Source organism: Pteronotus mesoamericanus, unplaced genomic scaffold (genome assembly GCF_021234165.1).
Source record: "Pteronotus mesoamericanus isolate MK-2021 breed Mesoamerican mustached bat unplaced genomic scaffold, CSHL_Meso_final scaffold_1186, whole genome shotgun sequence".
Classification (NCBI taxonomy): Eukaryota; Metazoa; Chordata; class Mammalia; order Chiroptera; family Mormoopidae; genus Pteronotus; species Pteronotus mesoamericanus.
In genome coordinates, this window is record NW_026555302.1 from 15,800,918 (window position 1) to 15,817,982 (window position 17,065).

Here is a 17,065-nt window from a genome sequence, read left to right on the forward strand (position 1 = left end):
TACCCCAGGCAGGCGGCCTGGCGGAAACAGCTCCTTAACCCAACCTGGGGAGGACCAGGCCTCCTCGCGGCCAAGACCAGGCTTGCAGGTAAGCGCTTGCTCACCTGTCCTTGGCTCCCAGCTCCGGCTGCGCGGCAAGCGGCTTTAACAGAAACTGCCCCGGGCCCAGGGCGGGACAAGCACCACGGAGCTCACGGAGGGAGAGGTCGCCCTGGGCTTGGTCCTGGGGGCAGGAGGGCGGCCGGGCGGGGCCCAGGAGCCTTGCCAGGTCCCAGGGGGTCTCCAGGGCTCCGGGACGCCCAGTCCCGCACGGAGCCGGCACGGGGCTGGGGCCGATTTCCTGGCAGAGCCTGCAGGTCCGGGGAGCGACTCACCCTCCATCCTCCCGGTGCCCTGGGACTGCACTTCACCCAAAAGGGTCGCCGGTTCGATTCCCGGTCAGGGCCCAGGCCTGGGCTGCGGGCCAGGTCCCCAGGAGGGGGCGCACGAGGGGCAGCCACACAGGGATGTTTTCTCTCCCCCTCTGTCTCCCTCCCTTCCGCTCTCTAAAAATAAATTAAAATCTTTCAAAAAAGACAGACGCAGAATCCACACACTGACCAGGCTCCCAGCCGTGTTGCGCGGACCCGTGTGGCGCCCAGGAGCGCCCGGCCCTCTGCCTGCGGGCCATGAGGGGGACAGAGGGGCACACGGCCAGGGCACCGCTGCGTGAGCACTTGGACTCAGAGAGGACACACGCCAGGCAGGCCGAGGCCCGGCTGCGCCAGCACCTGCAGAGGCTGGAGCGGACCTGCCGGCACCAGCTGAGGCTGCTGAGCTGGGAGCAGAGGCAGCTCCAAAGAGCGCGGGAGCGGCTGCAGCAAGGTGGGCCCCCAAGGACCGGACCGGGTGGGGCGGGGAGGGCCCGCTCGGGGCCCCGCCCTCAGACCCTACAGCCCCGCCCCCCAGCACAGCCCCCCTGCCGCGGCCATGCTCAGTCCTCCCAGTCTTCCGAGGGGCTCTCCCTGGGGAAACCCTTCATTGTCTTTCCCGCTTTCTTTTTCTTCCGCTTTCCTTTCGCTGCATCTGGGGTGAGTTGGCTTCCCTGCTTTTTTACGCCTGGTCAACCGTCACTCGCCGAGCGACTGTGAGCCGGCATGAAGTCACTGTCGGGAAGAGACAGGTGGCCCCGGGCAGGCAGGGCAGGGGACACTCGAGGGCTCTAGGTGTTCCCGGTGTCGCTTACACCCTGGGATTAGTTTCTTTTGAAAACACGCTGCTCAACAAATAAAATCTGCAAGCAAAACCTCCCGGCCGGGCCGGTTCACATCTCTGATCAGGGATTTCTAAATCCTAGTTAACACGTTTTGGGTAAACACCGCGTGGCCGAGTTCCTGTTGGTGTCCGTCCGTTGTCCGGCCCGCCTGCGCACCGCGACTTGGGCCAGGCGCACGCCAGCTCCCCTTCCTCCTCGCTCCGCCTCAAGTTTTGGGGCCGTGACCACTAAAGGCAGGGACCGGGGCTCCAACAACAGAACTCACGGTCTCCGTGGCTGAAGGCAGAGACCCAAGATCACGGTGTGGCCAGGCCGGCCCCCCGAGGCCGAGAGCGGAGGCCCCACCGAGGCCCCTGTCCCCCGCCCGCAGAGGCGCCCCCTCCCGTCTCCTCGCCGCCTTCCCTCGGCACGCGTCCCTGCCCAAACCCCCTTCCCTTGTGGACGCCAGTCACACCAGGCCGGGGACACCGAGTGACCTCCTCCGTCAAGGCCCTGTCTCCAGAGAAGGTCACCTTCTGAGCTCCGGGGGGTTAGGACTCATATATGACGTGGAGGGGGGGGCAGGGGGGTGTGATTCAACCCATGACACTTCGCTCACTCCAAGCAGAGATCACCAAGAGGAAGGGCCCCTCCTCTTTCCGGAACGGACTCCAGCAGCGACCAGGAGACCCGGCGCGTGGAGGGGAGCGTGGGGCCCCACGGGCCACGGGGCTCAGGTGAGAGGCCCCTCCGCAGCGCGCACACCCACGGCCCCGCCACGCCCACCGTCCCTCCAACTGCCCCCCCAAGGAAACGCTGCCCCTTCTCCAGCACAGGGACACCCAGCCCCACCCGGCACCCCCTGCTGACCCGCCGTTATGCCGGCTCACACCACATGCAGGCGCCGTGGTCCGATAACTTGAAAACTCAAACTCTGGGCCTCTTCATCGGTCGTCAGAGAACTTTCTTCTTTCCCTCTCCTTCCCCAGAGCACCGGCAACTGACCCGGCCCAAGGGACACACAAGGCCGCGCCCCAGGAGCCCCTTTCCTGTCACGCTGGCCTCAGGGACCCTGAGGAAAACAAAGAGCTGTCACCGTCCCAAAGCGGCGCAGCATCTGACGCCACAGAAGAGAAGCCAGCAGATCCAGAACGCGGGGCCAGCCCAGCAGGAGGCCGCGGAGGGGCCGGCGGGGACGAGGCCAGATCAGAAGACACCGCCACACGGCCGGGCCACAGTGCTGGGGAGCCCACGCCCCCGAGGTCCACGAGGTGCGCGGGAAACGCCAACGGCGAGTCCTCGGCGTTCTCCTTCCCCGAGCTGTTTGCAAAGGCCGCCCACGCCCACTACCTGCGGCACAGGGCGCCCCCCGAGTCAGAGAGGCTGCTCAGCCTGGCAGAGATTTTCGGGCATGGGGACCCGGCAGCCCAGAGCCCGGTGGCCTCTCAGTCACCTCCTCTGTGACCAGCCGGTACACACGTCACAGTCACCACAGAGACGTACTTCTCTGTCTTGGCCTCATTTCAAACCCTGTTTCCTCCCTTTCACGGAATCCGCACGCCAGCCTGTAACAGGTGAGGGAACGCGAGTCTTCCGAGAACAGGTTAGGCAATGCGCCCGTGCTGGTTGCTAATGTCAAAAGTATGGTGCAGAGTGGAGGGGAATAAAATGGAAGAAAAAAATGGGACAACTGTAATCGCATAATCAATAAAATGTTTATTAAAAAAAATCCTAATCCACAGGACAACCGAGCGGTTTCTGAGGCTGGTGGCGCCACCTGCTGGCCACGCGGGGCCCTGGTTCGCGGTCACAGCTGAGGGCTGGAGCAGAACTCCCGGAAGCCAGACCCAGCCCGGCCTTGCCGACTGCCCTCCTTTCCGCGTGGCCCCACTTTGGTTTTCTCATTCCCACCTCCAGCCGGCTCACACCCAGCCTGCACCCTCCTCATGGCGAGAAACATGCTCCCTCCAACGTTTCCTCCCAGGAAGCTAAGTGCCAGGGAAGGTGGCCGGGGCGCCACGCGGATCGTGCACATGGACTTAGCAACAGCGACCACGGCCAGGCCGGCAGGAGCGCGCGCCTGCGTGCGGCCACCAGCCCTCACCACCCCCGGCGCCCCCTGCAGCCTCTGCCGCAGACCCTGCTGGGTCCCTCACTGCCCACCGAGGCTGACCTCCCCACCCCGCTGGGTCCGTCTCCTGCGTCCCCGCTGGGAGCCAGGGCCGGGGCCATGGCCGCCAAGATTGCGTGAGCGCGGCCGCAGCCAGGCCTCTGCGCTGGATGGAACCCGTCCACGACCCCTCGGCCTGCGGACCAAGAAAACTCATTCTGCACGCTCCGCCCTGCACGGCGCTCATGTCCTCGTGTCCTTGGGGGACCGGCTCCATGTCCAATGACATTTCACGCCTGAACGCAAAGCCGGGCACTCACTCAGCGCCCCAGCGGTAGCGTCGGAGCCACGACGCCGGACGTGCCAGCCTCTGGTCGAAGCCTGTCACCCTGCTCAGAAAACGCCATCTCCCCTCACAGAGAGCCCAGCACCCAGTGCCGGTCACCCAGGAAGAGGGGACGCGGAGGGTCACCGCCCCGCGCAGACCGAGCTGGGCTTCCACCGGGCACTGCTTCCCAACCGCCCCCTCCGCCGCCCTCTGGGCTGCGCCTGACCCTGCTGCCACACACAGCACCCAGCGCGCGTGTTCACCAGAAAGGAAGTTTACCTTTATTGAAAATATCTTTAGCGACAAAAGAGAAATTCTAACAAAAATTCATACTTCAAAATGCATAGCAATTATATTTGTAGAGGACTTTTCATTTTTATTGACTCATCCAAAATTTCACTCCCTTTATTATGTCCCAGGAATTGGTGATATTTGAAGTGAAAAAGTCTAAGCATTTCAGCGTCTTGTCTTCCTCTCACAGAAACAAAGTCCGGACGAACCTTCGGCCACCGCCGCCACCAGCAGGCGGCCCGCCAGCAATGACTCAGCTGTAAAACCTTATCGAAACAATGTGAGGAAGTCGTGTTTCATGCGCGTTTACACCCCTTAAAACACAGGCGCGCAGCCCGGGCCGGGGGCTCCACTGGCTGGAGTGTCGCCCGGCGCCCACAAAGGCTGCGCGTTCAGTCCCCGGTGGGCAACCAACCAACGTTTCTCTCCTTCCCCCTTCCCATCTCTGTCAAAGCAATGAAAAAAAACGCCCCGGGGGAAGGATAAGGAAAGGGGAACAGGTGGGTCAGCAGCAAACGCATTTGCAGACAGTGCAGAGTGAGGCCCACCCAACTGCAATGACAACGGGACACTTAAAACGAGGAGGGAGAACCCGGAAGTGGTCCGAGCGCAACATCCCTGAGCTCCAGGACTGGGCCCCTGCGGGCGGCAGCGGGGACCCCGAACCCGAGGACTGTTAGAAGCAGTGGAAGAATAAGGCGAAAGACCTGAGAAAATGCTCGCAGGACGAGGGGCGCCGCTGAGACCCTCCCTCCTCCTGGCAGGAGGATGGGGGCCTGTGTCTCGGCTACCCGAGGCCACGCCCCGTCCGAGTGTGACGGGGTCCCCGTTCCAGGACGCAGCGGAGTGATGTGCGACCTGAGGAAGCTTTTCTCAGGGGCGCACACACAGGCGCCCGGGTTCTCAGAGGGAGTGCCGGGCGGGGGAGGGAGACCGCGAGAGGTCACCGCGCACCCCCAACGACGGCGCCCACACGCCGCGAGGGACAGACGTGGGCGTGTGCCGCCGCGCCCTCCGCTTTGCTAGTCGGTGCCCTGCACGGCAGCCCTGATGCGCTGCTCCAGCTCCAGCAGGTTTTGGAACAATTTTTCAGCAGTGTGTTCGTCGAGGTCCATCTGGAAAAGAATCAGAGACAAGGATGACCGGACAGGGACAGGGACAGGGACAGGGACAGGGACGTGCACACTAACGCTGCTGTGGAAGAGGGAGGCTTCAACGTGGGCAGGACTGCAGGAGGGGCGGCGGGGAGGGGCCGAGGTCTCTGAACCCCAAGACCGGGGTTCACAGTAGCTCTCGGCCCGACTCCAGCACCGGCCGACCCCACGGGCTCTCCCAGACGGGCAGGTCCGGCTCTGCTGGCCCCCGGCTCCCATGACCCGGTCACAGAGGACACTGACCAACTCTGACGTGAGGAAGGACGAAAGAAGACACTCCAGAGGTTTTCTTTTAATGGTCCAACTGCTGTGACCCCCGAACACCCACCCGCTTCAGACAAAGAGCTCACCGTCCCCAGCACCCAGGACGTCCCGAAGAGGGGCGTCCCCTCCCCTCCTGCCAGACCGCACTGTGCCAGGAGAACGGTGCCGGCAGAGCAGGGACAGGGGCCGGGCTGCTGACGTCCGCGGCGCTGCCGCCCCAGCCCGCGGCCAGCTCCCCAAGCTGCTGGCTCACATGAGGCCTCGGTCGCCACTAGGTGGACCCTGCTTTGTGGGCAGAAAATCTACCTTCAACCAACACACTGCCTGTAAATGCAGCGGTAAGTCCTTCCGAGCCCACTGGGCCTGCGCCTCAGACAGAGGCTCTTTCTGCACAAAGCTGGAGGCCGAAAATCAGAGAACACTGGTCAGCGTTTTGGAAATGACATCCACACCCGTTCGGTCGCAGAGGTGGCTGCACTGTGGAGGGTGGGGCTCGCGGGCTCAGGGGGGCCTTTTCCCGGGGGAGGGGGACGTCCCCACATCAGAGGCTGAAACACCGGCTTCCGCGCAGCTCCATCGGGCGCTGCTAAAACGCTTCGGTTCACGGAGTTTAGCAGCGTCTCCCCTTAACGAGCAGGCCTTCCCCCGGGCTGACGAGGAGGACACTCGGACAAGCCAAGGGCCTGGTGGGCCGTTAGGTTACAAGCGTCCCGAGGAGGGCTCGGGGGCATTACCACGTTCTATGCCAAATGTGAAGAACAAAGTTAAGAGTCCAGGGCAGCCTGGAAACCCGCGGTCACACCCTGGACACGCACGTCTCAGTGGTGCGCGCACAGCCCGCGCTGGGCTCGGCCGGAGCGGGCAGGACCCCCGCCACCGCCGCGCCTGCCCGGGCCGACTCTGTACCCCGCCCCAGGCCTCCCACAGGGAGCTGGGCGGTGAGAACTGGGCGTGAGGTAGAAACCTCACGCACGACAAAAACAAACAAAAGGAGTTCTCGTGGGTTCAGACTGAGGCTCCTCATTTCCTAAGAGACAGCTCTGTGTCTGGTTTCTGCTCAGAAGCCTGCAGAGCCTGAAACACACTCCAGGGCTGTTTCTCCGTGCCCGACCCCTGCGGCCACCGAGCACCCGTCCGCCAGCGCTGACCGCGTCCTGCGTGAGGCCGCACCCCCAGGGAGTCCACCTCGCTGCCGGGCACCTCCCGTCCTGTCCTGTCCGGCACACAACCCCCGCACCGAGCACCGACCGCATGCGCAGCCCATGCTGGGATTGGGGCAGTCGGTGTCACGGGGCTCATTAGTGGAGGCAAGAGCCACACAGCGGGAGAAGACGGGCGACGGCCGGCCAGGGGCAGGAGGGAGCCGGAAGCGGCCCGGCCGGTGGGGGGCCCGCGGACGGGCAGGCCCCGGAAGGGAGCCGGCAGCCTCGGGCGCGGCAGGAACGCAGGGCGTGGCGGAAACGTCCAACGAGGCAGTGCAAACAGGTTTACCTTCTGGGTCATCACATAGTTGCTTCCGAAGCCCGTAGTGGCGCTCAGATACTTGGTCAGAGGGTCGAGAGACTCCGGCTTTTGATGGAAGAGCCACACCTGGGAGGGAGAGAGGGCAGCCCTGGCTCCTGTCCTGCCCAGCCCAGCGAGGCTGGCGGGGACTCGGGGCTGGGGCTGGCGCTGGGCTCCAGACGAGCGAGACATCCCCTCGGCCAGCTCGTTTCCATGGACAATACAAGGCCAGCTGTGGGACCAAGGGGTCCCAGCCGGGGCCGAGCGGCGGGGTTAGAGCAGAATCCAGCCCGTGTGCCCCAGGCCCCGCGCCGGGTCCCAGGAGCCACAACTCCTCCGCAGCTCAGCACCGTGCGGGGCTCACACCAGGAGCCGCGCCCACCAGCTCCCAACCTCCCCGAGGGGAGCCCTGCAGGTGGCCGCCCACCCATCGCCGTCGGGAAATGACCAGAGTCACACATGTTTTTTAAACCGTGACACTTGGGTCCGGCTGCCTGTCCTACCAAACGCAGCCCACCTTCCCGTCCCAGACAAGCCTGCGTGGTGGGCAAAGCCTTGCCGGCCCCACGGCTCCCCAACTCCTGCGCACCCCGAGGGCGCTGATGGCCGGCCGTCTCACGCGCTCGCTGCTTGCTCTCTTTTCTCTAAACGTGACTCTGAGCTCCTCATAACAGGGATTTTGTCTTCTATTCGCCACACCCCGGGCTTGATTCTCTGACACACAGGGGTCCATCCCGAAGGGGCTGTTCCCTGAAACTCCTCACGGCTTGGCAAACCCGTCAAGGACGCCCTGGAATGAACCTGGACGCACTTGCTCGCGCAGCCTGGCCACGTCCCTATAGCCAGCGTCGGCCTCGGCACTGTTCGCCAGAGCCGGGGTGCCCGCCTGAGCCCCTCGTTCGTTTACCCCGTCCGCTGGGGCCTTCCCAGCTCCTCCGATTCTGCCACGATTTAAGAATCCACTGCATGTGCCTGTTACCGTGCTCGGTCCCCACGGCTCCCAACGAACCGGATGCCCCGAGAGCGTGGGACAAGCTCACACAGACTGACTCCAAATGAGGAACTGCCCCCAGACGGTGCTCAGCACAGAGGACACGCACGGTCACTATGTGACGCCAGCCACCAGCAGAGGAGCCTTCGGGGACGTCACACGTGTCTGACAGAAACGATGACTACGACCCACGAGGGATGTCTGCCCGGCCAAGGGCACACGCGGCCCCAGGCCACGTGCCGCGCAGGGACCTGTGCCGGCTTCCGGATGGCACAGCTGGACCCCGGCGTGAACGGCCCTGGGCGTCGCTGCCTCGGCCGGCCCCGGATGCCCCGAGGGCCCCGCCCGCCCCGCGGCACCCACACCTCAGCTTCCGTGGGGCTGTCCCTGCACTCGCAGGTCCAGGCCCCTGGGGACACCACCCTCCGGGCGTCCCCCGGCCCGAGCAGAAAGGCGGGTGTCCAGAGCGTGTTCTCAGCTCTTCTGTCGAGACTGAGTCTGCTCCCGGGGAACGGACGGCCTGCGCCTGCTACTGGCCAGACAGCCACGGACCAGCGACGTACCAGGGCCTCGGCTCCGTTGTGTGGCGTCAGGGTGAAGGCGTTCGCAAGGAAGCGAAACTGAGAAAGAGAAAGCGGGTGTCGCCGTGGGTGGCCGGGAGCCAAGCCACAGCGGCACATCTCACCCATCAGGTTACGAAGACACACGCACTCCCCGCCCTCAGACGCTCAGTGCGAAAAACAGGGAGGTCTGATTGGGAAACTTCGCTCAACCTCCACGCGCCGAGCCAGCCCCTGTGACCGCGGAGGCCTACTTCCTCCTGCCCCCCGCCCCGTGCACGACGTGACAGAGGAACGCGTTCTGCGCCCCGCGATGGAAGGGCCTCTCCTCAGGCGGCACTTCCTAGCATGCTGACGGCGCGTTGCTCCCACTAAGGCACTTACAACATGACAGAGCGGCAGGCACATGGCTCTGTGCCACGGAACACAGGCCACCCCGCCCTGGGGGCTCTAAACGCACGTGACCCCATGGAGCCACCCGGCCAGCTCCGTCTGCCCAGGTATCCCACCCTCACGGTCCCAGGACTCAGGGCCTACGGGGCGTGACCCTGCACAGAGGAGACATGTGGGGGGGTCCACAGGGGGCAGGGGGTCAGCGGTCACGTGCTAAGTGACTCCGAATGTCAAGTGACACGGGACTCAGCCACCCCGGGGGTTGTGATTTCTTAAATCACCTGAGCCCCCCATACACCCTTTCGGCCCTGAATCGAGCCGCGTCCGCACGCCCAGGGGGCAGCGCCGGCGGGCGCACTCACCAGCCATATGATGGGCGTCAGCAGGGTCCACAGGAAGTGCGGGATGATCTCACAGGTCAGGTTGGTCACCATGGTCCCCGGGCACACCACGCTCGAGAAGACGCCCTGCGGCCGGGGACCACGTGCACCCTGAGCCCCGGGCGCCGACTCGCCCGCCCGCCCGCCGGAGAAGAATACACCAAGCGAGCCCGGACCCGGGGCAGTGTGATTCTGTCCGGGCTGCACTCAGAGGTCAGGGACCACCTCTCCACACTGCGGCGTCCTCGCAGGACGGCACACTCGGACCCCTCCCCAGCCCCACAGGCACCGCACGCCCGCTGGGGAGCGCGTGCGGTGCCTGAAACACAGCCGGTGTTTCCCAGCGGCTGTCGTCACTGTCGCTCTGCTGGAGACGCCACAGCTCGGGCAGACGTGCAGGGACCCCTAGGCCTCAGGTCCGGTGCCCCACCCCTGCCCGACAGCGTCCGCGCACACCGACCGCCTGCCTCCCTCGCGTCTCCTCCTGTCCTCGCCAAAACCCCGCCCAAGAAACAGTACTGCGCCTGCCAACCCGCGCCATCCGCGCCGTCACAGGAGTCCGCGGCGGCGGAGCACCGAGGGCCTCACCTGCTGGTTGCAGCGCCGGTTCAAGGCCACGCTCAGGAGGTCGACCGCGTACTTGGAAGAGCTGTAGGGCTCCCGGCCTCGGCTGTGCTGCATGTCCTCCAGGCTGAAGTTGGACTTCCGGGCACTGCGGGACGACGTCCAGATGAGCTGGGATGGGCTGTTGCTGTGGCCGAGGAGCGGTTCCAGCTCACGAATCTGGATGGAGAAAAGAGAAACAAAAATGGCATCAAAATCCCCCGAGAGGCACAAGCAGCAATTTTGAGACCACGCTCCTGTCCGCTGGAATGGAGCAGCTCAGTCACTGGGAGAGCGGGCAGCCCAGGAAAACACGCGAGGGGCCGGACACGCCACACAGCGCGGGGTCAGCGCAGAGACAAGGCCCAGCCTCAGTCGCCTCAGTTAGGGTGCCGATGGTCAACCGGGGAGAGCCGTACAGCTGCGTGTCCCCACACGGGCGCGAGTGCACAGCGGCATCCACTGCTGTCTGCTGGAGGGCCCAGTGCACCTGCTGCCGTGACAACAAGGAGCAGCTGGGAGGCCAGTGGCCTCAGAGAACGGCCGGTTCCAGACCAAGCGCGGGTCACACACCGAAAAAAATAGTATCTTGCTCGGCCGCTGCAGGGAACCAGTGTTTTCAAAGCAAACTAACCCTCCTATTTAAATACACAAAAAACGAACATCAGCAACATGCTACTGAGCTTCATAGCATGCCCAGTGCTACGTGTCGGTTTGTTGACACCTTACCAGGAGAAAGTGGCCAAAGACGTTGGTGGCAAAGACCTCCTGGAGCCCGTCGGCAGTGACCCTGTCCTCCTGGGTCAGCAGCCCTTCAGCTGTGGAGAACACATGAATCACTTTTCTGAAACAACAGAAGAAAGTGCACGACTCTCAGTTCCTGCACCTGGAGACACTGAGGAGACCACCCCCGCCCCACCCCAAACCCCACGTCCTCATCCCGGGCGGCTGTCAAATGCACCGCAAAGATGGTTCCTCTCCCCCGGAGGCGCTGCCAACAGGACCCCGGGCCTCTAAAAATCTGCTAAAACTCTCTTCACCTCTTCCCACGCCAGAGTATACAGGTCAGCACCCCCAGGGACAACAGCTACGCGAGGGGGGTCCTCCCCGCACCAAGCACCGCCCAGCGAGGCCCCACACGGGCGGCCGGGCATCGGCCAGCGCTCTTGCTGGGCGTTCTCGGAGCGTGACCACACTAACGCGGTGTTTCCTGTGAGGTCAGCTCAGCAGGTCATGGCCAGTGGGGGTCTGAGAGTGTGCGTGTGAAGCGTTTCAGGGGAGAGACGAAACCCGGAGAACGTCGACGTGCGATTACGTACTCTAGCGCCCGAGGTAAGTTGCTTCCTTGCTGTGGGTTGGGGTCAAACACTCTGGAAGCCACCCCACTGCACAGAGAGTCCCCAGGGACCCAGTGAGTGCTCACCCCTCCCCCGCCGGAGGCTCAGAGCACGTGACACGAAGCCGCCCTCGTGGGGGCCGGAGTCCTGCCGCCACCTGCCTGGTTCCAAGGGGCTCTGCTCCCAGACACCGTGGACCCAGACACGCAGAACCGTGCCGCGCGACCCGGCTGCTTTTCTTTCCCTGTCTCTTCTCCTCAAAGCCCCTTTTGCCCCCCAACTTAACGTACCCAGGGCAAAACGAGGCTAGAAAGTAAACCCCTTCCCGACCATCGCTGTACCTGAAAAACAGAAATTACCTTGAGAAGAGGCTGGAGAAAAGCACTTTGATGTTCAGGTGTGAGCTGGGCATGATCCCCGCGTTCAGATACACACAGTCTAACCTCCGGAACCTGGGGGCAAGACACCGGACGAGAGCTTCAGCCCTGGGAGGGTCCTTCCCCGGCGGTGGCTTCCGACGGGACTGGGGAGCCCCAAGGGGCTGTGATGCCAACTCACCAACTACCTTGGGGCTCCCTTCTCCTCCGCAGCCTCACCGCCTTAAATATTGGGCTAAATTACTAAATATCTTGCTAGATACTAAGTTGCTAACGCGAAATAACTACGTGTCTTCCCCGAAGACCCGGGGAGGAGTCCTGTGACCACCTTGGCACATTACTCTCCCTTCCCTGTCTGAGCCGCTCCACCTCAGCACCCGCCCGACCCACCTAGTGACCCAAGTAGGAAAAAGTTAGAAAGCGCACTCGGGTGTCCAAGGAGTGGCGCTCAGGCGCGCTCCTGTACTAACTAACCTTCGTTAAAGCAGCCTGACCGCGATGAGAATGAAACACAGACCTCGCGAGCGTAACTCTGACACCCAGGTGTTCCTTTCCAGGGCTCCCCACCCCTGCTCGTTTGTCAGTGGCTGCGTTGCACAACCACGCGCGAGAACGCCCGTCAACGGAAGGCCCACCTGTGCCTGAGCTCCGCGGCGGCGCGCAGCACCGAGCGCGGGTCGGAGACGTCCACCTGCACAGCGCTCACCAGGGCGGAGGGCTGGGCGGCCACCAGCGCGGCGCGGACGGCCTCGGCGCGGCCCGGGTTCCTGCATGCCAGGCACAGGTGCAGCTCGTTTTCCTCCTGCAGCAGCCGCTGGCAGAGCGCTCGGCCGACGCCGCTGGGTTCGACATGGAAACGGCGTGAACCCCGCGGTGCCTCGCTCGCTCAGAGCCCGAGCCCAGGCGCGGCAAAGAAGGGGGCCCAGGCACCGCGGGCCGGACCCCGGGGCCCATCCCCCGACCCGCCGCTGCGACCGCACGAGGGCTCACCTGCTCGCCCCGGTGACCAGGACCACCTTCCTCATCGCGGCGCACGAAAGCCCAGCTGCCGGCAGGGCCCAAGAGCCTCCGGGAAAAAAGAGGCCGGATCCCGGTCGGCCCCGCCTCCCACGCCCGTTGCCCAATCGGGGCCCGGTGATACCCTCACGGTTAGGACCCTAGGGCACGCCCTCCAATCAGAGCCCTGTAAACCCCGTCCTCCCCGCCCTCTGCCCAATCAGGGGCCGGTTATACAGCTCTGCCACGCCCCCGCTACTCCCCCCAGTCGGGGAACTCTGCGCGAGTCGCCGGCCCAGGTCGGGTGAGATAGGCCGAGGGGCGGGGCCAAGGGAGGCCCAGCCCCCAGCCAACTCGCGCTCTCCCGCCTCCGCCACGCAGGTGTCCCGCCCCCGCCCGCCAGGTGGCGGCTGTGGCAGCGGTGCGCGCCTGAGCTCTGGCCGCTCGGGTTGGGGCTTCTGCAGCAGCGTCCCGTATTTCAGGGAAGGTTCGGGCCTAGGAGCTGGCGTTCGGGGACCGCCCCCTGGTGGTCCCCTCCTCTTTACCTGAGCTCCTGCCCCCAGGCCTCCTCTAAAGAGTCATCTTTGGAACATTGGCTTGTTGAAGAATTGCGTGTAGTCAAGCAAGAATCGCCCGTGTTCAAACCTTGGGCTACCGGGCGGAACCAGAGGGTCCCAGGGCTTCACAGGGCGACCCGCGCCAGGACTGTGGCAGCCGCCTCTGGCTGCGCTCGGAGAACTGCACGGATTCCCTTCTCTATCACCAGTGGGGGCGGGGGCGGGGGCGGGGCTCACAGCCTTCGGGAAAGCGCAAGTATTGCGCAGAGTCCAGGCTCCGGCGAGAAGCCCGTGGCTGCGGGTGCTGCCTCCTAGTCGCTGTTACGGAGCGGCCTGATTCCGGTTGTCGCAGCTTGTGTCGCTCTGTGATCCTGGGCTGGCGAGAGGTCGAGCCAGAGCCTGTGTGAACTCAGGAGGGGTTTCTGTGTTATCAGGCTACTCTGCCGCAACAGGAAATGTTCCCCCAGCTACTTCTGGAACAGATTCCCCGGAACTGGACGAATGTGGCAGGAAAAATCCCAGTCCCTAGTGGGGTTGGATTCCCAGAGCCCAGGACGTGTTTCTCCCAATGAAGTCGGATGACAGTGCGAGGCCTGGATCAAAACCCCCTGCTGAGCACCCCGTCCCCGACGAACAGGCAGGCTCTCTGCGCCCGCCCGGGGCGCATGCAGGGCTCACCCCGCGCCCCATCGCATCCCCAGAGAGGACGCGAGGCCCACGGGGGAGGGTGACAAAGCCCAGAACAGGCGTCATTTGCACAGAAAGGACCATTCATTCATTAGTAGCATATTTCTTTAATCGTTGTTATTTACAATGTATCATCTGACAGACTTACAGAGAATAAATAAAGAAAAGAAAATATACAATTGGTATCTCGTGGGTTTCTTTTTTTTCTAATACAGAGAATTCTTATGTATTCTATTTTGGAATGACTAGGATAGTGTTAAGCAGAAATCGAGTCAGTTTGCTCTCTCGCCCTCGACCCGACACCTCGCCCTCCACAAGCCTGTGGAGTCGGCCTGGGCCCTCCCCCCTCGTGACGCCTGCTCCGTGTGGCTTCTGCGCAGTCACCAGACGGCAGGGGAGAGTGCCAGGTGTCCCGGAGGCGAAGGGCACAAAGTGAGCAGCTGGACTGCAGACTCGGCGCGTGGCAGGGATGGTCCCCTCTTCAGTTAGTTCCAAGCTTCTCCGAGAAAACAAGTTTCCATGCGAAGGCACTACCTTACCCCACTGGGCTCCCCTGCACGTCTCTGCTGACCCTCCCTCTCTGCCGGTGGCTGTGCGGGCGGGAAAGCGTGGGCCAGCTCTCGGTGACCCCTGCCCCTTTGCAGGCTCAGGCAGTCGCAGACAAGGCGTCTGTGGGAGAAACTACAAGGTTTTTTTCCAATGGGCTGAACCAGGGGCCAGGCCGCAGTGCCTGCTCTGGACGGGGCGCCTTGTACAGAACGACCTGGAAGTGGTGTCTAAAGGCCTCAGACGCCGACTTCCCCACCAGCAAACAGGCAGCTGGTAAGATGTGGGCCCTCCCTCTCCCTCCTCGTTCGAACCCAGCGGAGCGACTGCCCGCCATTGCCGCAGGCACGCGGCGTGACAAGTTTCTGCTGCTCCATTTTCATGCAGAAATAACACTCAGCAAACACGTGTGGAATGACCGCTACGTGCTAGGAACTCCGCGGGACGCAGGTGTGCGCAGGCGAGCAAGGTGCAGTCTCGGGGCCCCCACTTGGAGCCGTCAGACCACTCCCAGCTGCGCGGGCAACGGAAACTGAGACCTCCTCACCGCGCCACCCCCTCCCCCGCCCGCCCGCCCCAGGCTACGGTGGGTTTGCAATTGATTTGGTCCAGTGTGGTTGGCGCCCCCTTTCAGAAGAGATATTTATACAAGTGAAACCGCTCTACTGTTCTGAAAATAGCTTATGGCACAGCACTCTGGCCCTTCCACAAGCTGCCCTGGGGCCATAACTCGGTGCCACCTGCTTCTTGCCCAAACACTGGGCCGCTCTCAAGCTCTCCCTGCTGCACCTCCAAGCCCTTGTCACTGTGGGGGTGGCAAGAGCCACCCAGGTTCCCCGCCACGCCCGGCTCTAGCCAGCAAGCCACTGGCAAGTCTCACTGCCCTGAACCCTTTCAAGTGGTTCTGGATTGTTCCAGATGCTAGACAGCCACACTAAGTCAGCAAAGGTAGACACACAGCCTAGGCAGGGTACGTCTCACTGATAAAGAAACAGGTTAATTTGTTACATTCTCTTTAGGATCTCATACAATTGTATCCAGATGGCATCTTTCTCAGCTGCCTCCAAGCAAGGCCAGGTTATGAGGCAGCAGGGTTAAACCTACCCAGAAGCTAAATGAGTACACGTAGAACACTGTTGAAATCAGACCACTGTTGAAACCAGAACGCGGTCTGTGGTGTAGTTACTACTGTGAGGACAATGTCCGTTTTCTGGCTCTGGAAGTGCCGGCTGGTTACGGAAGACGTTACCAGTGGGGTCAGGGTGGGCCCCTCAGTGCTGCTTTTGTAACTCCATGTGAGTCCTGAAGTGTTTCCAAACAACAAGCCTTAGGAAGGGACACGCGCCCGCCACTGCCCACCTGACAGCCAGGTCCTGCCGCAGGAACCTCGGGATGCCCGCGGCCCGATCGCGACCGGCCTCTTTCCTTGTCAGGAGGGCGTTCCAAGGCACTCGCCGCGCGGGAGGGACGCTTGTCCATTTCTGTAAAAATGTTCAATCAGCTCAGAAGGATTTCCCAGCATACACCAGGGTCTGAAACTTCCAGAAACATTCAGGGCCCTGCTGTGGGCACGGCCAGAGGTCAGAGGCCAGAGGTCAGAGATCTTAGTGAAAGACTAAGGTGCCAAGGCATTAAGTTGAACTTAGGACCAAAGACGTAATAGCCCTGTTTGGGGAGTGACCTAGGCCTAACTGTAATTGTCTTCATTTTTTTTGTAGTTTTGGGCAAAACAGATGCTATTCTACTTTAGAATATTTCCTTGGAGCTTCTGCCCCTGTTTTCCTCTTCCAGACACTCCCTTTCCCTGTTCTCCTTTCCCTCAACACGCTAGGCGGAGCCCCTTCCCCACGGGGCGGCTGGGGGGGGCGGCTGGGGGGGGGCGGCGAGCACCGCTCTGGGCTCCCACAGCCCCCGGCACCCCCCTCTGCGCGCGCCGCTCGCGTGAGCCCACTGCCTCTCTGTCCCCGTGCCCCCCCGGGGTTGAGACCAGAAGCAAGGGCCGGGAGCACCGAGCCTGGCGAACCCCGAAATCTCCCCGCGTCCAGCTCTGCGTCCAGGGCAGCTCCGGAAACCAGGCGGGGGGCGGCGCCGTCGCTCCTCAGCTCCAGCGCGTGGGCACTCAGGCCCCGCCTTGCCCGCTGCCTCCGACACGGGAGGCTCCCTGCCAGGCGCACCCACGCGGAACCTTCTCTCTCCGAAAACTGCGAAGCCCCCTCCAGGGTCCTGCGCTGCCCCCCGTGTCTCCTCTTGTCACCAGCACGACCTCCATCCCCGGCCCGGTCCTCAGTGCGCGCGTCTCCCGCCCCGCCCCGCCCCGCCCCCTGCGCCGGCAGGGAGCCCGGCCGCCTGCTCGGTCCCTTCGGCGTTCTGCCCACCTGCCCCCGTCCAGCCACCTGCACGTTCGTTCACTCCTCTGCCACCCCCTCCACACATGCTGTGACCTGCCGGTGTTCCTGTCCCCGCGCCAAAGCCGCGTCCCCCTCGGGGCCTCCCCAGTCCCGGCCGCTTCAGAGCACGTGAGCCCGGGCGGCGTCCAGGCCGCGCTGAGCCCTCCGCCCATCGACCGCTGTACACACGCTGGCCTGACTCCAGAACCACAATCTGGACTTCAACGTTCCACGTTCCCTGACCTCCTTTCCTAAGTCATTTCTAGCTCCATTCTTCTAACTCAGATCCGAGTGACTTTTAATTCGTCACGCTCGGCCTCCGCCCCACACGCGCCCGTGGGACCTCCCAGCTCTGTGCTGTGAACGC

General features: G+C 63.4%; 2 protein-coding genes across 2 annotated transcripts; one reads left to right on the forward strand and one right to left on the reverse strand.

Annotated features, from left to right (window-relative positions):
* Positions 1-650: 650 nt before the first annotated feature.
* On the forward strand, positions 651-2,787 carry CCDC190 (coiled-coil domain containing 190). The gene is made up of 3 exons (XM_054587605.1): positions 651-864; positions 1,863-1,971; positions 2,224-2,787. The coding sequence occupies exons 1-3, from the start codon at positions 669-671 to the stop codon at positions 2,696-2,698; spliced, it is 780 nt and encodes a 259-aa protein (XP_054443580.1). The 5' UTR covers positions 651-668; the 3' UTR covers positions 2,699-2,787.
* A 1,201-nt stretch (positions 2,788-3,988) lies between these two features.
* HSD17B7 (hydroxysteroid 17-beta dehydrogenase 7) lies at positions 3,989-12,611 on the reverse strand. Its single transcript, XM_054587578.1, has 9 exons — positions 12,516-12,611; positions 12,161-12,364; positions 11,508-11,600; positions 10,541-10,655; positions 9,797-9,991; positions 9,191-9,295; positions 8,439-8,495; positions 6,873-6,971; positions 3,989-5,078 (listed from the first exon to the last, which is right to left on the reverse strand). Exons 1-9 carry the CDS (start codon positions 12,548-12,550, stop codon positions 4,986-4,988), a joined length of 996 nt encoding a protein of 331 aa, XP_054443553.1. The 5' UTR covers positions 12,551-12,611; the 3' UTR covers positions 3,989-4,985.
* Between the last annotated feature and the right edge of the window lie 4,454 nt (positions 12,612-17,065).